Source organism: Pholcus phalangioides, unplaced genomic scaffold, assembly GCF_987345545.1.
Source record: "Pholcus phalangioides strain wild (caught in Gottingen) unplaced genomic scaffold, Ppha-v1.0 ptg000029l_1, whole genome shotgun sequence".
NCBI classification, from domain to species: Eukaryota; Metazoa; Arthropoda; class Arachnida; order Araneae; family Pholcidae; genus Pholcus; species Pholcus phalangioides.
This window is the reverse complement of record NW_028301619.1, coordinates 6,850,837-6,873,972: the sequence shown is the minus strand read 5'-3', so window position 1 is coordinate 6,873,972 and position 23,136 is coordinate 6,850,837. Positions and strand designations below refer to the sequence as shown.

Below are 23,136 nucleotides of genomic sequence, written 5' to 3'. Positions count from 1 at the left end.
TCATTATTTGGGTTCAAAATACAACTGAACTGGATGATAAAGAACAGTTGATTGGAGGATTTATTGAATAAATCATGCTGCTGGGATCAATTTCATAACATCATTTGTAGGAAATAATTATGAACATTTAGATTTCAAAGATTTCACCTTTTGCTCTTTAGCCTTAGACTGACAAGCTGCAATTGGGTGTCTGAATACATAGTTCCATAAATCTTGCTCCACTTTTTTATATATAGCATAATCCAAGTCAACGAGCAAAATAGACTCTAATAACTGAGCAAGATCTTGCCTGGTTTTCCAATATTTCACATCTAAGGGATCTTCACCTTGAAAAAAGAAAAGATTACAAGCATAATATTCACCTACAAGCACAACTGAATGTTTTTTTTGTAATATTTTATCCTAATCAAACTGAGTCAGTTCCAAAAACAGTGTTTTTATAAATACATAATTCAATATTAGTGCAACATACAGGGTGTCTATAATAAGAGTTATTGTGTTCTGAGCTTTCTAAAGCCTTAACTACCCATCAAAAAGTTATGAAAGTTTGGTAACATTTTGATGAAGGTATGGGAAAAAAAATCCAAATATTCACTGAGAAATTCGAATTTAAAATAAGAAATCAGAATCATCAAAATAATGAAACGGAAAAAAGTTGGGAAAGAAACATTGTCCATTACAAGATTCATTGAAAGACTGGTTATTTGTGGAGATGAAGATTACAAGGAAGAAAATTCATCACTTCGTGAATTTTCTTCCTTGTAATCTTCATCTGTGATGAATTTTCTTCCTTGTAATCTTCATCTGTGATGAATTTTCTTCCTTGTAATCTTCATCTCCACGAATAACCAGTCTTTCGATGAATCTTGTATTGACAAGTGGAGAGGACGTTTCTATATGCATTGTCCATTAGTTTATGCGGTTCTTTCCCAAATTCTCTCTGTCTTTTGAACTCAAATATCTTTGTGAATATTGCACTTAGAAATGTGGATTTTTTGTTTTTTAGCCTCAGGAAAAACAATAAAACAACTTTCTAACTGGGTTTTTGAAGATGGTGTCTGTATAAAAAGTTAGTTTTCTTATTTCAATAAGAATTTTTTTTCAATTCAATTTTCTTATTTCAATGATTATACAATCCCTTGCAATATGAATGGTATATCCGCGAAGTCTACATGATATTTAGATACTTATTTCTAATTGGAAGTATGCCTCTACATTATTAATGCATAATTATTATAAATACAGTCAAACTTGGTTGAACTTTTGCCAAGTCCAAAGTCACTGGAGAAAAGCTTGAATTACCCAAAATTTGAATTATTCAATTAATCTATCCTGGATCAGTAAGGTGACTACAAAGCAGGATTGGTGAAAAAACCAAAAAACCAGTTTTTTTTTGGTTTAAATAGCATTAACATTAAAAACAATAAAATTTCTGAAAAATCATTTAAACTAATAATAAATTAAAATAAATGTTTATTAATGCAATTAACACTATTCCCATATTAATAAATCTACAAATATTTTACATTTTAATAAAAACCAACTTTTGCAATGTAATTATTTTTTGCTTAACTCAATGGATTACTTTGTGTTTGAAAATTCTTTTAACGTTATTATTAATCATATAATATATAAAGATGTTTTCTCCAGTTACTTTCAGTACACTTAATTAGGGAGCTATTTTGCAAAAACTGTGATAAAAATTATGTGAATATAATGTATTTAATGAAGCACAAATAATGCAGATTAATTAGCAATGATTTATGATATACGGGGTGATTATAACTAAAGTTCTGATTTCAAAACACTTTAAAAAAAGAACCATCATCAGAATGACTTCAAAATTTACATGAATATTCCTGAAGCAATGGAATTTTATATGGCAAAGGGGGGAAAAATACTTAAAAATGGAAAATTAACGACACTGTACTCATTGAACTCAAATTTGCTTGCAGAATGGGTACGATGGGCATTCAGGGCAAAATGATAACTTAGTTAGCACTGCATGATTTCATAATTCATGGAAACATTACAAAAATGAAGTAATTGAACAAATAACTACAACTTACTCAAGAAATGTTGAATATATTGTCCATCGTAATTTGGCAATGAGGTGACAGCACAAAAATGCTTGTTCAACAACAGATCGGACCATGTCATGGTTATGATGTGGATGTGCTTGCACATCACCAATGTTTTGCAATCTGACCTCTGTCCATAAGATTTTGAGGTACAGTCCCCTCCCCCAAGCCAGAAGTTGCAAGAGTGTCGGTGAACTAATGGCAGGCCAGGTGTCATGCCATCCTGTTATTGTCAAAATAGTTCTTCAGCAGCTGCTTTGCTAGTATTGTGATGTGCATCTTGATAAAAGTTGTGCTATCCACACACTGATGCTGTTGAACTGTCAAAATGATGTGGTTGCAAAAAATAGATTATACTGCTGGCCAAGTACAGCATCATGTACTTGCACATTTTGCACTACTTGCACTTTTTTCTTTTTCCAATGCACCCATGCAAATTTTCAAGTCATTCAGACTAGTAGCTCTTATTGTACAGTTTTGGAATCAAAATTTAAATTATAATCATCCTGTATATAGCTGATTATTTTTCACTAAGCTGTTACTACTGAACCTCATTTAACTGAGCTTAATGGTGAAAGTATAAAAAAAAGCTATTGAATCTTAAGACTGGGTGATATAGGGTATGAGATGTACTACTTCTTATGGGAAAGAAAATGAAAATGTGAGGTGATGTAACTATTAGTACACTGGTCTTTGTCCTTTAGGGGCAGTTGGTGTCTTTATTGGATTATAAGAAAACCTGTGTGTGTGTCCCTAGCATAATGATGTCACTATTGTTGCTGCTTCTTCGTGAAGGAAAAAAACAACCCTGTGAGATAATACACCAGTACATCAAGTTGTGTAATGCAATCCTTATTCATGAATTTGCTAAAGATAGAGCATCAGAATGTAGCCAATAGTTGGAAAATGTAGCAAGAATGAGAAATTTTGGCTTCTATATATAACTGAGCAACCAAGACACTTAATATAAAAAAAATTTATATTCAGGCCACTTTTATGAGATTTTTTTGAAAAAACCACTTGTATCATCTTACACCATTTAAAGATGTATCATCAGAATGTACCTCAAGAATATAAAATGTGGTAAGAATGAACAATTTTTTGGCTAATAATGAACCAATATGATATTTTTCAAGGGAAAAAATTATATTTAGGACACTTTTATGTGATTTAAAAAAAAAACACTTGGTTAAAACCAACGTGATTTAAACCAAACAACCCTGCTACAAAGTGCAACTTAAGCATCAATATTCACTAATTAATAATTAGCATAATAACTATCGATTATTAAAATTTGATCATCAGTTATAAAACTGTTAAAAAAATTTTAGTAATTGATAACTGGAATTTTTTCATTTTATTTTTGTACTTTCCGATACTTTCCTTACTCTTAAAATGATGAAGTTTCAGATTTTGAATGGTACACCTTGATTCATAGATTGAATAATGTAATTTTTATATCAAGTAGTAAATCATTCTCGATGTACTCCAGCTGGACAATGTTAAAATGGGCATTAAATTATCAAAGAAAAAACACTTAACATTTATAAACCAGCATTTTAGTATTTTTCTATGCTGGCAATTCTTTATTTGAAATAGCTCTCTCATCATTCAAGGACTTCAGTTGGATTCATTTCGTATGGGTAGGCGTTTTATGAAATTAGATCACTGAGTCTTGCCAGTTTCCCGTCAGCAATGGTAGTGGTTTTTTTTGTCAAACTGAGTTGCTAAAAATATAAATCTAATGCGAAAAGAAAATTAAATTCTGACTAACATTTTATCATACAAAGGGCAGGGCTATCTTAAGAGCATCATGGGGCCTACAGGCTAAATGATTTTTCTGAGGCCCTACCTGGCAAATTCTTGAAAATTTCAACTGGTTCTCATTTTTGTGAGGTCCGTGCCTCCTCTCCCCCCCCCCCCCCCGGCTGAACATGGGTGAGCCCATGCATTAAGACAGCACTAACAAAGGGTGCCGTTTTAAAAGAAAGAGAGAAATACTTTTTTTAAAGACAAAAATGCACAAAAAATAAACAAAAATAGACCCACTCTTTGTGACCTTCAAAGAACTTCTCGTCCTTCCAGAACGTCAATGATAATTTATTTTTGATCATTTTAATAATTTATAATAAAAAATTTCTATTTTGGTTAAAGAAACCTGTCATATAACATTCTATATAGACTTTTTTTTTTATATACCGAGCACAACTCAGGTCCATTGCCATGGGCAATTTACTACCTAGTGAGTTGTGCCAGAAGTGTAACTATGTGTACTTAACAGTCTGAGTGCGTAGCTAGTGTTGTGTATGATTTTTCAGTGCTGCCATCTATACTGCAGAAGTGAAGTGAGTGATGTGTTATGATTGAATTACATTTGTACTGTTTGTAGGTCTGGTGCTCTCTGTGGCGAGACTTTTTGAAGGGGAGGTCGGCTCGCATTCGCGCCTTGTCTATATAGACCTTTTTTTTTTTTTAACCGAGCACAACTCAGGTCTATCGCCATAGGCAATTTTCTACCTAGTGAGTTGTGCCGGAAGTGTAAGTGTGTGTACCTAACAGTCTGAGTGCGTATCTAGTGTTGTGTATTATTTTTCAGTGCTGCCATCTATATCTCAGAAGTGAAGTGAGTGATGTGTAGTGACTGAATATTTGTACTGTTTGTAGGTCTGTTGCTCTCTGTGGCGAGACTTTTTAACGGGGAGATTAGCTCGCATTTGCGCCTCGAAGTTGGGCACCACAGAAAACCAACTTCAGCCGACCACCACTGTGGCGACGGTGAAGCTCGAACCCGGGTCCCCGCGATGCGATCCATCACTATGACCACTCGACCACCACAGCGGCTGTCTATATAGACCTATAGTATACATGTATACTCATACTGTATACTTTTTTTTTAAATCAAAAAAGCCTATCATAAAACCCCAGTAAATCGTCAGGACTGGCTCCACATTTCTTAACATGTTGCTCAGCAGATCGAATGCAGTTCAAACCAGAAGTCAGGATAGAAAAAAAACGACATTCATATTGTGTCTAATAGAGCCCAAAGTTCAGGGAAAATACAATAATGCCCTTTTTTTGTCAATTTTTGAACTTTTTTTGTAAAAACACTTTTTCTGAATTTTTCCTGCCACAAATGCTTATTTTGACATCATTTTAAATTTATTCATGAATTTCATATGCCCACATTGCACCACAACTGGGGGAGGGGTCAGTTCTCCCTCAAAAATGTTCAAATAATTCAAATCAATTTCCTTCAACTTTAGAAACAAAAATTGAATCCGACATTCTATATCAAATTAGAAATAATACCCGTCACTGCCAGGGTTATATTAATAAAGTGGTAGCATTAAACAAGTGACAAACCATTGTGTGGGATCCAAAGTAACTAAAAAGTAGACATTCCAAAATTAAATTGTTGCTGGACAGTTTTTGACCCTATTGAGCATTTGCCCAACTCTGACAAACTTTTAAAGTAGCCTATCATTGGGGCCAGTTTGGTACACATACAAAATTTGGTAAAGATTGGTATGAGACATTGTAGATATGTATAGAGAACACACATGCAATCAGACACACAGAAAATAAATTATATATATGTTACGGTAAAAGCTTGAAGAGTGGTAAAACCTAGGTTTTACCAAGTCGAGTTGGTAAAAGCCCGAAATACGCTTGAAAACGTATACATTTCAGGCTTTGTAAAAGCTGACATTTAGTGTAACTTCCATGAAAATTACTAAAATTGTGAATTTTATAATTTTCATAAATTTGAAAGCTTGTGATTTATTCATCACAACGATCCTGATGCTAATTAAATCATAATTAATTAATTAGTCATTCAAGTTCATGAAAATCGGTGAAAATGCGAATTTTCCCATTTCTATCAATTTGAAAGCTTGTCATTTATTAATCACAATGATCTTGATGCTAATTAAGATCATAATTAACTAATTAGTCATTCAAATTCATGAAAATTAGTAAAAATGTCAATTTTTTAATTTTTATAAATTTGAAAGTATTTATTAATCACAACGATCTCTCTGGCTTTCTTCGGGCTTTTACCGTATCCTATATATCCCTCCAAGGATCACAGAAGATTCACAAAATGGTTTGAAAAAAAAAAAACACTTCACCTTCAACAAAATGTTTTCAACAGTAGCTAGCTACAAAATGCTTTCCCCCTTCTGCTCCGCAGGACATTGGGCAAGGGGTGGTAGGGATTTGACTGAAGTGACATTTGTGTAATGCTCACTTAACGCCTCTATTCTTTAGGCTGAAGAATACTGCACCTCTGTATTTTTGTCAAACCTGCTCAATCATACTGACAGAGTAGAGTTATTTACTTGTACATGGTTTAACTATGCAGAAATCTAGATGAGGGATATATAATGCTGAAAAATTTGTATTTTAAGTGTTCTGCATATGGAATTTATAATTTAGGTGCTAAAAAAATAAAGGTGGAAAATGTGTATAGATCTTGAACATATAATTTAAACTTAATTGCTTTTTCTAGATCATCAATCTATTTAGAGGGGTTTTTGTCGCATCAGCTTGAGAAATGGGTCATACAAATCCATCTAAATTATAAATATAGCCTACCTTATACTTGCTTTTCCACTAATTTCACAAATGTTGAAAATCGAACATTTTGTTTGTATAGGTGTTTACAAACTTTTTATAAGCATTTGTATTGGTATGTAATAGGCACTTTCAGATTCAAAATAGACTTATGGCTTCTAAAGTTGATCATTCTGTTGGATTTGTGTTATGGCTAAAAAAGTCAAGAAACTCCAATTTAATTTAATGCTATGTCATTTCCGCTTTTGAGACTCGAATTATTTAGTTCAGCATTTCGCAACCTTTCTGAACCCAAGGACCACAAGTCGTATACAATTTTACGAACCATGTGTCTCATATTACGGGACATTCTTGTAATTTTGGTCCCAATTATTTTTTTATACTTTTGTTTCGTTTTTTTAACAAGGCTTTATTTAAATTTGTAAATTTACTGAAGTCGTGAATGCACAGATACATCATTTATGTTGCAAGGGGTACTATAGTTATTAAAATATAAAATTTAACTTTTTATACAGACAAACTGTGCCCAAAAATCCAACTAGAAAGTTGTTGCCCTGACTCTCCTTATGACGTCAAAAAATTCCACGTTTCTAAGTGGAATATTCACTGAGATATTCAAATTCGAAAAATTTGAGAATGTTAGGGAAAAATAGGATTGGATGCGGGTGAACCGTTTTACCACTTGGAAACGTGGTGACCGCATAAAATGTAAACGAAAAGTTAATTTGAAACATGAATGATGTATCTGAGTACTACACGATATTTGGATACTTTTTCTAATTGGAAGTATGCCTCTAGTGACAACGTTTGCCAGTAAAATGCTGTGCGTCTGTTACCTGTGCCCCACATATATATTTTATGGTAAATATGTTAAATTTTGCAAATTTATCACATTTACTGGTGATAAATAGACAAATACCGCTGTTGAAGACAAAAAGTCAGACTTTCCGACTCTTTGTCTTGAACAGCAAGTGACTCCAGCTATAAAGATTTTGTCTTTTTGTCTTTCCACTATTTGTCGCTGCTACTAAAGAAGGAAGAAGGAACTTTATACAGTTCCGAAACACGTCTAGCTGTTGTTCTCTTATAATTTTGGGTATACTTATGTTGTTATGTCTCACCCAAAAGTTGATTCATTTATATTACTATTATGTTGATTATGCTTGGAAATGTTGATAAATGTGAAGAGATATAAATTATTATCAATCTTGTAATGTTATCCATGTTTTTTATTATTATAACACTTATTTTCATTTAATTCCACCCATCATGTACGGGAAAAACTGATAAGTGGTTGAATTTGGGAATATTTCTGCATGATTTGTTCCATATTTATGTTACTTATCAACTACATTCGAGAATTATGCATAATCACTGGTAAAAGTGATAAATGTAGGAAAATTAATCTACTTCACAGACACGATTGGTGATTACACATAATAACCGACAATTATGGGTAATCACCAATTTTTCACATTTACTGCAACATATACACATGAGTTCATGCCATTTACACCAAATGAATTTTGACAGCTTTTCTTTGTTTTTGATTTATATTTTAACAATCTCCCAAATTCCATCAATTGTAATATTGGACTCTTTGCAGATGATTGTGTCATCTACCAAACAGTGGACAACGAATCTGACCAAGCATCAGGGTTGGTAAAAAAAAACAAAAAACCGGGTTTTTTTGGTTTAAACCAGGTTTTTTGGTTTAAACCGGTTTTTTTGTTTTAAATAGTGTTAACATCAAAAACAATGAAATTTCTGAAAAATCCTTCAAACTTCTTACAATTAACTAAAATAAAATGTTTATTAATGTAATTAACACTATTCCCATGCTATAATTAATCAGTAAATATTTATTACATTTTAACAAAAACCAACTTTTGCAATGTAATTATTTTTTGCTTAACTCAATGGATTACTGTGTGTTTGAAAATTCTTTTAATGTTATTATTAATCATATAATATATAAAGGTTTTTCTCCAGTTACTTTCAGTATACTTAATTAGGAAGTTATTTTGCAAAAAGTAATAAAAATCAGGTGAATATAATGTATTTAATGAAGCATAAATAATGCAGATTAATTAGCAATGATTTACGATATACAGGGTGATTATAACTTAGGTTCTCATTTCAAAATACTGTAAAAAACGAACGATTATCAGAATGACTTGAAAATTGAGATGAATATTCCTGAAAAAATTCAATTTTATTTGATAAAGGGGAAAAAATACTTAAAAATGTAAAATTAATGACATCATCAAACATGGGGGAAATTTGCTTGCAGAATGGAAACGATAGCCAGTCATGGCAAAATGATACCTTAATTATAGCATTGCACAAGTCCATAATTCATGGAAACATCACAAAAAACGAAGTAATTGAACAAATCAACTTCAATGAAACAACTTCCTTAAGAAATGTTAAATATGTTGTCCACCGCGTGTTCTGGCTATGAGGTTGAAAGCACAAAAATTCTTGTTCAACAACAGAATCTGAGTATGCCATGGTCATAATGTGGATGTGCTTTCAATTCAGCTTTATTAAACCAAACGCGCCCCCCCCCCCCCCGTTCATATTCCTGAGGAACTTCTAACATAATATAGGGAATGTGCTGGAGATTGCAATTCACCAAAGTTTGCAATCTGACCACTGTTTATAACATTTTGAGTTACCCCCACAGCCAAAAGTTGCAAGGGTTAAGGTGCATCCTGTCAAAATGGGTCTTCAGCAGCTGCTTTGCTGGTATTGCAATGTGCATCTTGATAGAAGTTCTATGCACACACTGATGCTGTGGAAGTGCCGAAATGATGTGGTTGCACAAAATAGATTATACTGCTGGCCAAGTACAGCATCATCTACTTGCACATTTTGCACTTTTTCTTTTGCGAAAGAAACTTCCATTGCTTCAGGAGTATCCATGCAAATTTTCAAGTCATTCTGATCAGTACTTATTGTATAGTTTTGGAATCAAAACTTAAATTATAATCACCCTGTACATAGCTGATTATTTTTCATAAATCTGTTACTACTATACAGTAGAACCTTGATTAACTGGGCTTAACAGTGTGAAAGTATAAAAAAAACAACTATTGAATATTAAGACTGGGAGATATACAGTAGGAGATGTGCTACTTCTTATGGGAAAGATTTGGTTACATGTAAACGATAAAAAAAAGTACTGTTTAGACATGATGCATGAGTTTTAATAGGGAGTGTGGTCTCCTCGAACAGCAAAGACTGCTGCACACCTGTTTCCCATGAATGCCATGAGGTTATCGATCAGACTTTGGGGAATACTGTTCCACTCCTCAAGAAGTGCAATCTGCAAGTCTCGGACAGTAACAGGCGGCCTTGGTCGAGCAGCAATGCGTCGTCCAAGCATGTCCCAAACATGCTCGATTGGATTCAGGTCAGGAGAGCATGCTGGCCATTCCATACGCTGTATTGTTTCAGCTTCAAGTATGTTCTCCACCAGACGAGCTCTATGCGGTCGGGCATTATCATCCTGGAAAACAAAGGAATCTCCAGTGGCTCCAGCGTAAGGGATGACATGAGGTCACAGTATCTCGTCTGCATACCTTCGGGCCGTCAAAGTGACATTCCGAATGATATGCAGGTCCGAACGTCCACCTATGCTGATTCCACCTCATACCATCCAACCAGCTCGTCTGTATTGTGACCTTTCACGAACGAATGCGGGGTTATTTCGAGTGCCCCTGTCCCTCCATACCAGAACACATCGGGTGTCACACTCCAGACTGAATCGGGACTCGTCTGTAAACAGCACTTGGCTCCAATCATGTTGCTCCCAATCTCGATGTTCAGCAGCCCATCTTCTTCGGGCCGCACGGTGGCGCGGGGTCAACGGAATGCAGATCATTGGCCTACGTGCATAGAGCCCTCCCTCATGAAGCCGATTACGTACTGTTTGGCTGGACACCCTTCGTCCTGTTGCCAAGAGCAACCATCTTTGCAGCTGCGTAGCATTCTATGTTCTGTTTCGACGGGCTGTTAACCGCATATACCGGTCATCAGTTGCTGTAGTGGCACGTGGCCGACCTTGCCCTGGTCGACGTCTAACATTTCCTGTTTCTTGGAATCGATTCCACAGCCTTGCAACAACACTTCTGGCGACTCCAACAGCGTCCGCAACACTACGTTGTGTTTGCCCGGATTCCAGTCTGCCTATAACACGCCATGCCATGGATTCCGGTAAATCACGTTTTTGAGACATCCTCAAGTCACCTTGTCTCAAAAAACCATACTGCGCAATCGAATTTCACAGTTACGGCAGTAAAACAGACGTTTCTGCAACATCCCGATTTCTGCCCTTATCTCCTTTTTCTGGTTTTTGACGTCATGAACTTTGATTTGCATATGAAGTTTTCTTCTTCCGTTTCCTGCTAGGCTTTAAATTATGGATGATTCATTTTATGTTACTTATCGGTATACATCTTTTCGTAATTTTGTTAAAACCATGTGCTTCCCTAATTGTTTTGAGCAGTGTAAATAAAATGAAGTATTTTCTCTAACACATACAGAAGTGGGTTAAACGAAATACTTGAAAATTATAATGAATATAAGAAAGAAACCTGAAGTAACAATTATTAAATTTGTGAATTGAATCAACAGTAGAAAAATAAAAGAATGAGAAAACGTCACCATAAAAAAAATACAGTACATAAATTCATTTAAACGTTCCCCATTGCAAGGCATTGAGAACTAGCAGTAAATTTGCAATATTAATAACATTCTCTCATATTTCTTGAGGATTTCTTGCATTAAGTTTGCACCAGTTCATATTACATCATTTATGTCTTCCTCTTTCCACTCAGAAACATTTCAGATGATCCATTTTCTGAGCTTATATAGTGCCTGGTGGTGATATATTAGATGTGATGTTTCTTGTTGTGATGATGGTTATAAAAATAATGATAGTGTCTGCGAAGAAATAAACTATGGCACACTGGTCTTTGTCTTTTAGAGGGCAGCTGGTGTCTTATTTGATTATAAGACTTTATCATCCCAGCAGGTGATGATAAAGTCACTGCTGCTGCTTCATGGAGAAAACTAAAACAAAAGCTTTAGAACCCAACTGCCCCCACATACATAGGCCTGTACAAATGATGCTAATCTCATTTATGACCTTGCTGAAGACAGAGAATGTGCTCCATAGCGTAACCTAATCCAGGGTTAGCAAATGTGATTAAAATTAACTTGAAGTGAAAAGTTTTTCTTATGATAACAATTTCCATTTGAGCTAAATATTTCATATCATTTTGGAATTCGAAGTGAAACGTCAGAAAAGACACTTCTTGAAATTTGTAGTGTTGGAAAAGAAACTGGATCTGACTGCATAAATGTGTTATGTAAAAGTGGAAAATCTATTACCCATTACATCATTGGACCCATCAGACATCAATCTTTTGATCTTGAGGAGTGGAGTGAGTTCTGAACTTTTATCTACTGTGTGTGAGCATCAGAGATTTTTTCTTAAAGAAGTATGAAACATACCAGAAAGCATGCTTCAATCCTTTTAAAGGTCATAAGAAATAAATAACAAAAGGTTTAAGAATAGTAAACTTGTACTTTTCACAGAGAATAAATGCAATAGATAATTGTACAAAATCTATTCCAGGGCAAAAAATATGTCATGCTTGTAGGGATAAAGTGAATAAACACATCAATAAATTAGGTGAAGAAACTGAATATTGTAAAGAGATGAACAGTGATAGTAATGTAGAGATTAATAACTTGGAAATGTCAATTTCTAAACAAGAATCACTTGAATAAATAAATTCATCTCTACAAAACATAGGAGAGTCACCAATTAAACTTCATGGAGTAGCTTCACAGTGCAAGTCAAACTATGCCAAGAGAAAAATTGAATCTGCATGTAACACTTTAAAATCAAAGGTTTGTAAAGTTTTTGAAGAATCACCAGAAATTAAATTTCAAATTTTCACACTTAATGAAGATATTAAACAGAAAGCAAATGGTATGGATATTTTGATAGAGTTGATTAAAAAAAAGCCTCAATTCAACCATCACAACAAAGGAAAAACTGCAAATTTTAACTCTGCCCCTGCTTCATGGAACAAGGAAAAAAATCTGTGAAAAGTTCAATGTCACTGAATATGCTGTGCGAAAAGCACGAGAGCTTTTGAGAGACAAGGGCATAATAGCTTTGCCTGAACACCTAGAAAAAGGCATTCCCTGAATAAAAATGTAATAAATACCGTCATAGACTTTTACCAATGCGATGAATACTCACAAATTATGCCAGGGTCAAAGGATAAAGTGAGCATTGGAAAAAATGTATACAAACAAAAACGATTTTTATTGATAAACCTAAATGAGCTTTATTCAGCTTTTAAGTTGGAAGATCCAGATCTAAAAATAGGTTTGCCAAAGTTCTGCATGCTGCGACCCAAATGGTGTGTGTGCTGGTAGGTTCTTCTGGTACACATTCTGTTTGTGTGTGCACCATTCACCAGAATGTAGTACTGTTACTCCATGCTTTCTCAATAGAACAGACTTATCATGACCTGATTGTTCAATTAGTGTGCTCTATAAATAACCGAGATTGTATGCTTCGCTATTGCTCCAAGTGTCCATCAAACAAAAGTCTGAAATGCTTCATAAAAGTAAAATTTGAAGAATGGGATCCTGATGATCAAGTCACATATAGCTCTTGGATATCCACTGATAGGACTGAACAGGTTCAGGTCACTGTGACTTTAGAAGAGTACTTGGAAAAGTTGATGAGAAGCCTTGAAGTACTTGTACCACACTCATTCATAACCAAATCCCAAGCCAAATATTTAAAAAAAAAGAAGGTTAATCTGAAAACTGATGAGGCTATTGTCTTACTTGACTTCAGTGAAAATTACTCATTTGTCATTCAGGATGAAGCACAAGGTTACCATTGGACACACAACAGTTGTTCTCTCCCTCCATCTGTACTTTATAATCGTACAGCAAATAGTGAAGATCTAGTCATTTCAAGTTTTTGCATAATATCAGATGATTTAGGGCACAATGTTGCTTTTATCCATGAAACGCAAAAAATAATTATAAAATACATCAAACAAACATTTCCGAGAGTAAAAAACATTCATTACTTTAGTGATGAGTGTGCAGCCCAATATAAAAATTGTAAAAATTTTATCAATCTCTGTAATCACAAAACTGAATTCATGTTAACAGCCAAATGGTAATTTTTTGCCACAAGTCATGGCAAATCTCCTTGTGATGGTATTGGTGGCACTGTAAAATGCTTAGTTAAAAAGCAAGTCTTCAGATGTCATTGATTCAGCTGAAAAATTTATTTCTTTTTGCAGAACAAAAATTGGAAACATTAAATTCCAGGTGATTACAAAAGAAATGCTAGCAGAAGCAGTTCGCAAAAGCAAAAACAATCCCTGGCACACGTAGTTTTCACCACTTTACACCACTCTCAGAAGATGGCATTGGAATAAAAATAATTTGTTTTGATGAAAACTTTTGTACTATCTTTAATTTCTCAGGCAACCAACCATCAGTGAGGATGTCACATATCAGTGTGCATAACTACATTGCATGCACTTATGATGATCATTGGTTTTTCGGTATAGTTTTATCTAAACATGAAGATGAAGGTGATGTTAAAGTTAAAATCTTAAATCTCAATGATCCTTCTAGATCTTTTCACTGGCCTTCTAAAGAAGATATCTGTTTTATTCCATTGTGTAACATAATTGCTTCCGTCAATTCTCCAATGACAAAAGGATCTGGGAGGGGGGGCGATGGGTATACTATTTCCCCCAGAAGGACATGAATTCCATTAATCATCAATGTACAGTGCTGTTGGAAAAAGAAACCCTCATCATTGTAAATGAAAAAGCAAAGTTGAGCCATTGTGTTTTTTATTATAAAAAAATCAAAAATTAAATTTTAATAATTTTTTAATGCAATGGTTCAAATTTTTTTCTAGTTATAATCTGCGTTTATTTATGTTAGCATATTTAGTGTAAATATCATTTGAATGAATTGAAAATTTGCAAAGTTATGATATATTTTCATATATAAACAATATTGCTTGAATGGTTAGCATTAGAGATGCCATTCGTAGCGTTAGAAAACATTTTTCTCTTATTTGATCATTTTTGTCACACCATGGTCATTTTCTGCACACGAGGGCTAATTAGACCGGGACCTACAATTTATTGCCGATTCTGAACGGCAGGCTTGTTTTTTTTATACTCATCGAGAGGTTGGCGCGCTAACCCCTCGATGGGGGAACTCCCTGCTGTAGCAGTTTTTTGCTGCGGTCAAGTCACCTTTTTTTTTTTTGTTGTACCCCTGTGTCAGGAAAGTTTTCGGACAAGGACGAACCGGGTATTGAACTCGCGACACCTCTAAACATCCTTTGGTACTTTAGGAGAGTATCTTATCGACCGGGCTACCGCGCCCCACATTTTTCTCTCAAAAAGTTTTCGACATATGTACATGAAATTTTTTCATGGTCAACAAGGATAATAAAAGCAATAAACAAAAAATAATAATTAAAATCTGAGATGATGGTTTTCATTTCAGTATCTAGTTGAATGATTTGAAATAGCAGCGACCCAGTTGCAAAATTCATTTCGATGAATTTTGTGTTGTGAGCCAGAATAAATATATTAACAGTAAAAAAAAAAAACCTTTTTTTTTTTTTTGCCCAGTCTTTTACTTCATACATTTAGGAGAAATTTAAAATAAAAGTTGTTTTGGTAACTGCCTCTGGTCTAAAAATACATTAGAAAAATTGTATTTTTTCTCACAAAAAATTCCATAAAAACAAAGTTAACATAATTTTTTTGCACATAAATTTCAAATGTAAGTGTATGAATTATTTTTATTCATATTTTTTATGTTTTTGTACACATTTTAGTGAAAATTTCAATTGGATATTGAAAAATTTATGATTTATTTTCTCAAAAAATGCCTCTTAAAAATCAAGCCCTTGGAAAAGTCATCTTCGTCATTTTTTGATAAATTTCAACATTTTTTTTCTCAAAAAGTTTTAGACATATGTAAATAATATTTCACATGGTTAGTAAGGATGGTGAAAGCAACAAATAAAAAAAATTATCAAAATCTGTGACCATGGGTGTCATGGCTGGGTAATTTGACATGGAATGACCCTTAGTTATTGAAAAATAAAAAAAATTGCAGTGCTTTAAAAATGTTGAAACTCATCTAGTGGACTATGATGGCAACAAAAAGGTATGGATGACATCCGAGATTTTCGAACAATGGTTGAGGAAGCTAGATAGAAAGTTTTCAAGTGAGAAGAGAGAAAAGAATTCATTTTGGATAATTCCAGCGCTCATCCAAAAATAACAGACCTTTCAGCAATAAAATTATGCTTTTTACCACCTAATTCAGCAGCAATTTCACAACCACTGGATCAAGGAATTATCCTAAATATGAAAACGTTTTACAGAAAATTACAGACCAAAAAAATTTGTGAATTTGTGGAGGTTGGAATGGACGTAAAACTTTGTTTTAGATGCTGTTGAAATGATTGATTCGGCATGGAAGTCAGTCATGAGTGCATGATTCGGAACTGCTTCCATCATGTTGGTTTTTGTTCTGAATCTTTGGTAAACTGTATTTCTCTGAACAGGGCAGTAACTAGGATTTTTGCCGCCTGGGGCAAACATTATTTTGATGCCCCTACCATCTTGCCATGATGCATTAAAAGCTCTAGATGTAATACGTTGCTTCCTACACAATCAGGAAGAAGCTGAACAATCGTAGGATAAACTGAATAGTGTATATATAGAACAATTTTTGTTTTCTCTTCAGAAAGAAAAACAAATACACTTGATTATTTTTCATGAGGTAAATTTCTTTTATATGTTTAGATTATATTATGAAACAACCCCGAATTAAAATTAATCATAATTATCTTTTTATTGAATGGAATTGTTTGAATGTGTACAATTACGTACACAAAAGCGATCGGACAAAAAAGTCGACTTGTTTGTTCATACTTTTGGGGTGTCAAGTTAGAGAGTCTACTGTGTGTGTATGTATATATATATATATATATATATATATAGATGTCATGTTTTCGTTTTACAGTACCATCTCTGATTGAAATTTGAACTTTCTTTTGTTTATCAAAAAGAACTCTGGCCATGATAAGTTACCTTAGAGCCATTAACGTATGCAAAGGGGTGGGGAGCCAAGATTATAGTGTTATGACATGAATGTTGCTCTCCACTTGTTAATACAAGATATGCAGAAGACTGGATGTTGTGAAGATATTTATTATTTGAGATGTTAATTTTTTAAGGAAGGAAAAAACTCATCTCTGCCTCTACCGGGAGTCGAACCCGGGTCCCTCGATTGCCGGACGAGTGCTCTGACCACTAAGCTACAGAGGAGATAGAGATTTTCCTTCGCTAGAGCGTATATATGCCGAACGGAACCGTGCAATGGACGGTGAAACCAATCAGCTAATAGCTCATGGACGACGAGCCACCAGAGGGCTATATATATGACATTAATGTTACTCTCCACTTGTTAATACAAGATATGCAGAAGACTGGATGTTGTGAAGATATTTATTATTTGAGATGTTAATTTTTTAAGGAAGGAAAAAACTCATCTCTGCCTCTACCGGGAGTTCGGCATATATACGCTCTAGCGAAGGAAAATCTCTATCTCCTCTGTAGCTTAGTGGTCAGAGCACTCGTCCGGCAATCGAGGGACCCGGGTTCGACTCCCGGTAGAGGCAGAGATGAGTTTTTCCTTCCTTAAAAAATTAACATCTCAAATAATAAATATCTTCACAACATCCAGTCTTCTGCATATCTTGTATTAACAAGTGGAGAGCAACATTCATGTCATACATATAGCCCTCTGGTGGCTCGTCGTCCATGAGCTATTAGCTGATTGGTTTCACCGTCCATTGCACGGTTCCGTTCGGCATATATACGCTCTAGCGAAGGAAAATCTCTATCTCCTCTGTAGCTTAGTAGTCAGAGCACTCGTCCGGCAATCGAGGGACCCGGGTTCGACTCCCGGTAGAGGCAGAGATGAGTTTTTTCCTTCCTTAAAAAAAAAATTAACATCTCAAATAATAAATATCTTCACAACATCCAGTCTTCTGCATATCTTGTATTATAGTGTTATTTTGCAGGAAAAAACGGAACCCCTCAGAAAGAAAAAAAAAAAACTCAACTTGAGAAAATTCTGCATATGCCTATGCTTAGAGCAGAGCCATCTTAAGAGCATAGTGGGTTCCCCTGGGCCAAGTGATTATTCTACTTGGCAAATTTACATACTTACTCCTGAAATTTTCAACCAAATCTCATTTTTGTGAAGCCATAGGAACCAAATCTCATTTTGATGCCTGGGTGCACCAATGCATTAAGACGGCTCTGTTTTACTCGTCTGAATTCAAAGAAATCCTTGAATCTTACTGTAAACTGCACCTTTTTATGTCACTTGGTTGATTTGTTATTACTGTAATTTGATATTTATTCTTGGCTTGATATTTATTCTTTGGAAGTGTGGTCTTTGCTTGACATCATTTAGCACTTGATAGGATAATGGAATTCAAAGAAATCCTTGAACAAAAGAAGTTTGTAAAAAAACAGAATTCTGTATATAAGTTTTTCACAATTCTCCGTAGTTCCATATTTTATGGCAGAAATCCCTAGAAAGTACAGAAAATCCATAGTAGTTGACAAGTATGCAGAGAACGTGTTGCTATATGAGCTACATTAGAGATGTGAGAATATTCTCCTGGATGTAAAAATTGGAGAATAATCGAGAATATTCATTTTTCTTTTTAAATAATTTAAATTTTTTTACTAATTTTGTTTATATTGTGAAATATAAATCAGTCTTCATTGCCTGAAACATTTACAACAAAACAATTTTTGGTATAATCACCCCCAATGACAACTTTTTTAGTTCGAGAATATTCTCCAGGTCATGATGAGAGGTTTTAAAAGTTTGGTTATAAAGATTTTAGAAACCATTAAATTAAAACATTAAAAAATTAATTCAAAATTAGATAAATTTTCAGAAATAAGTTCACAACACAAAAGAAATTAAATCAAAGTTGATTGATAAAGGAAGCAATTATTATACAATCACCTTCATTCTAAGAAGATACAGAACTGTTGTTTTTTCAATGCACAATACACTTAAATTCTGTATCACTCCCCCTTTTTTTAAAGGTGTGTAATTCAGCCCTGGTGGTTTAATTTTCTTGCTTTGAAACTTTAATATTGTGGTCTACAAACTCCAATATACCCATCTTCTTGACTGGAAGAGAGACAGGGACAGAGAATAATCTTGAGAATATTCTTTCAAAGGACTATTATAAATTACTAGAGAATATTCTTATCAAAAATAATAATTATTATTCTCAAGTTATTTATTGAGATTATTTATTATAATACATGTTATTACATATATTCTTGCTAATACTCTCTGGAAAGATTTTGGTAACTGAAGAATATTCTCATTGAGGAGAATATTCTCTGGAAGGACTATTATTAATAACTTCAGAATAATTCTTATTATTTTCTATAAGAATATTCCCCAGTAATTTATGAAAGTAGTCCTTCCAGAGAATATTCTCAAGGATATTATATGTAATATATATTATAAATAAGAGGAGAATATTCTCATCAAGAACTTATAAGAATATTCTGTGAAGTTATTTATAATAGTAGTCCTAGCAGAGCATATTCTCGAATATTCTCCTCGATGAGAATATTCTCTGAAAGATTATTCTCGAGAATTTTACATCTCTAAGCTACACAAAATTAATAATGATTAGAACTTAATTAACCTAAATGTTTACAACCAGCAGTCTTCAATTTTAATATTTTAGGTTTATGAAAATGACTGCATTAAATGTTTAGCTATATAATTTTTCAAACTTACCAGCAAGCATAAGCTTTAGACACTCCACATCCCTACAAAAAACAATGAGACATAGCATAACTTATTGAGAAATAAAATGAATATTATTAATATATGTTATCTACAGTCAAATCCTGTTATCATGAACTACAAGGGACCACCATTCCCTTTAATATTTTTTACTTGATAAGATCTGTCTTCTCACCATTGGTCAGCAGTTGAAAAGTCTTGAGAGAACTTGTAGCTGAAAACAAATAGGCCTACAGTAGACCATCGATTAACTGAATACCGATAAACCAAAACATCGGTTAACTGAAAGCGTTCCAGTCGACAAATCCTCTGCCTTGAGATGGCTATGAAGTGGTTAAAAAAACAAGAATGTGATGCTGTCTAATCGCTGTTGTTAAAACGTTTGCGAGATTTAGTGACAAAAAAAAAATTACAGTCTCAACTCTGAAGCAAAAGAAAATTTTTGACCTTTTTCTTAAACTGTAAGCCGGCTTAATGGTTATTTTGAAATTTTCAAACTAGGCCAGTAAGTTCTCTGTCGGGGTTTAATGTGATTTGTCTCCTTGTGGTGCACCCTGGGTAATGCTAAATCTATCACACGTCATTGTCTTTGCATATTTGTGATCATATCATTCACTTTCAATAGCCCAGATTACATGTTTATTTCCAAACATCTTACAGTACTTGTCTTGCGTCTCTGTTTGTCCTGTTCATGTACTTGTCTTTTGTGCACAACCCCTCATTGTGGGCCCTGCACAGGCGGGGAGGGGTCTTCCCAGAGGGGGCATTGCTTCTAGCGTATGCCCTATCTGGGAAGCTGTCTACCTGTGTGTTTGCCGTGCGTGAAGACCTGTAAGGCTGGAGATAGGGATCCTGGTTAGCCTGATGCGCTAGCTTTGGCCTCGGATTCAGCCGAAATGGGAGGTCTGGATTAGCCCCATCTGGGTCAATCGGCTGGTCGCCCAGGTTTATCTGGTGGCTGAAGGGGTTAAACTACTGGGCAGGTAGAGGAGCCAGGCCTGCCGGACTTCGTGAAGTTTCTTGGTGCTGCTTCACATTGCTCTTGGATCTTGAACGCGTCTGCTCGCCTGCTTTGGTGGTGCATAGCTCTTACCTAACCTGGAGTTGCTACTAACCTTCATTGGTTACGTGTGCATGTCCCTTCATAGGGCTCCATGCTGGGCATGGTCGGTAGGGGAAGAACAAATTATCTCCAAAATGGGGAAAAATCAAAATGCCCCAAAACGTCAATGAACTGCTTTGAGTGAAACAATCGCACTGAACCTGCTTCCACTGTTTCATTTTTCTTTCTGCATTCTTCTGATACTGATCAACAGCTGGCTAAAGTATCACCATTCTTAATAGATAAAGCTCTCTATGGCGCAATAGGTACATTAGAATCAGTGAAGGCTCTTCATCCAGGAGATCTCATCGAAACTAACACACCCAAACAATACGAACTCGTTCAGAAGCTCACATCTCGTGGAAACATTCCCATAACAGTCAAAATCCATCCCACGTTGAATTGTTCACGTGGTGTCATTTTAGATACTAACATAATTAACACGGATGAAGAACTACTAACACAAGAGCTGGCGTCTCAGGGCATAACATCTGCCAAGCATATCATGAGCCGCAAAAAAGATGACAATCCAGCACCATCACGTATCATAATCCTGACATTCTCATGTTCAACATTGCTGAAAGATATCAAGATCAGTTATTATAGCCTCAAAATCTAACAATACATACCTAACCCTGTAAGATGCTTCTGCGACATCCCTGCATAACGACCCAGGATTCTGATCTGGTGAAATTGGCACATTTGATACACAATAAGAGAGACATGATTCAAGAGAGAGTTTTAGGGAGTAATAGCATAAGAGAGTTTTAGCATAAGTAAATTAATTAACACTTCTAACAATTACGTAGGTTACAATTAACAAAATTATTTCTCAAGTCCATACCAATCCCCATGCAAGTCCGTTGACTCATCAATGTAGTCCGGCGACAGAAGTTTGACGATCTATCTTGAATTACACGAGTCGTGACGTCATTGACCTTGACGGGAGCGAGCAAAGGTCACAACCCGAGATTGGGCTCAACGTGGGCGCGAGAACTGCAGGCTCAACGGCTATAGCCGAGGTGACGATCAGGCGACCGGGATTGGAAGCAATGATCGCCGTCAAGCAATACGACGGAAGACCAATGACAGGAACTGGGATGACGGTGGTGACAACGGATGACTAGAGAGGAAGCATGATGAGATCCAGAACCAGCCAGAGACGTGCTGAGCACCAGTGAGATGATTTATTTCATACTGCGAACTGAACAAGAGGTGATCACCTTCACCTCAAGTGAAGTAGTAATGTGTACTAAGCTGAAAGTAAGCGGGATTGAAAAGAGCGATGTGACGATCGTGACTTCGGGTATTTATACCTAAAAAGGAAGTACGGTACGATCTAACTCCTGGGACCGACCATCTCAAAAAATATACATCAGAGCACGACCAATAGGAAAATATAAACATCCAATTTGCATAAAAAAACGATAATAGTTTTTTTATAGGAACTTTCACAAAATAAAAATGGCAACAACAATAATTCAAAATGGCGGTGTGATCAGAATCGCACATTTTTTCAGACTATGAACAATGAAAATATCACAGACTAATTTAATCAACTGTGCACGGTTATAAAAGGTAAGAAAACATAACAAATTCTATTATAAAATTATACAATTACAACTATATAATAAACATGTTTCAAAATAAGAGATGAGGCAGGTTTGGCAATTTCCCCAAAGGTCCCCAACTATTGTTACACTTCAACTGCCAGAAATTTGGTCAGTCACGCGCCGAAGTCAACCCACCTGCGCAAAATGCTGCGAGAAGGACCACATTTTGAACAACTGCACTTCGACATCATTCAAGTGCATCAATTGCAGTGGCGATCATCCCGCATTTGATAGAAAATATCCTAAATGTTATGAAGAAAAAGAGATCCAGAAGATCAAGGTCCTCAATAACATCTCATATATCGAAGCATGTCGACGCATAACATATAACCAAGATCCAATAGTTGGTAAATCATACGCAAATATGACATCTCAATTACCAACTAACACGACTAACAATTCCCCAGGGCCGTCATTTCAACTTTTTCCAGGAGGGGGGGGGGGCGGCAAAGCACATATACTCAATGTATGCATATATATATATATATTTGTATACACATATATATACACCATTTTTGATGTATTTTCAAAATCCAGGGGGGCGGGGCGCCCCCCTCCCCCTAAATGACGGGCCCGAACAATGGCACCAAAGTTTCTATTACAACTCAGACCGAATCCATAGCTGACACATCTACTCAAACTTCATCCAATCAACCATGCAATAGTTGTGGCTGCTGTTGCTCCGCTGGATTCCGGAGGAAGTCTACCTCTGAAGAAGAAGTGATAAAAGCAACGGCGAACACATTCAAAATATCCACAGGTACTAAACCCAAAATCAAAGTTTCGCGAATAAATCAAAAAGAAACAA

At 35.1% G+C, this 23,136-nt stretch overlaps 1 protein-coding gene across 4 annotated transcripts in view; it reads right to left on the bottom strand.

Annotated features, from left to right (window-relative positions):
• Positions 1 to 23,136, bottom strand: part of LOC149067626 (nonsense-mediated mRNA decay factor SMG7-like) — a 267,121-nt gene that overhangs the window by 234,071 nt on the left and 9,914 nt on the right. For all 4 annotated transcript variants that reach the window (XM_089252529.1, XM_089252530.1, XM_089252532.1 and 1 more), the window contains exons 2-3: positions 19,605 to 19,636; positions 148 to 326 (exon numbers count right to left, since the gene is read on the bottom strand). In XM_089252529.1, the coding sequence (XP_089108655.1) occupies positions 148 to 326; positions 19,605 to 19,636 (211 nt within the window). The remainder of the gene's footprint in view (positions 1 to 147; positions 327 to 19,604; positions 19,637 to 23,136) is intronic.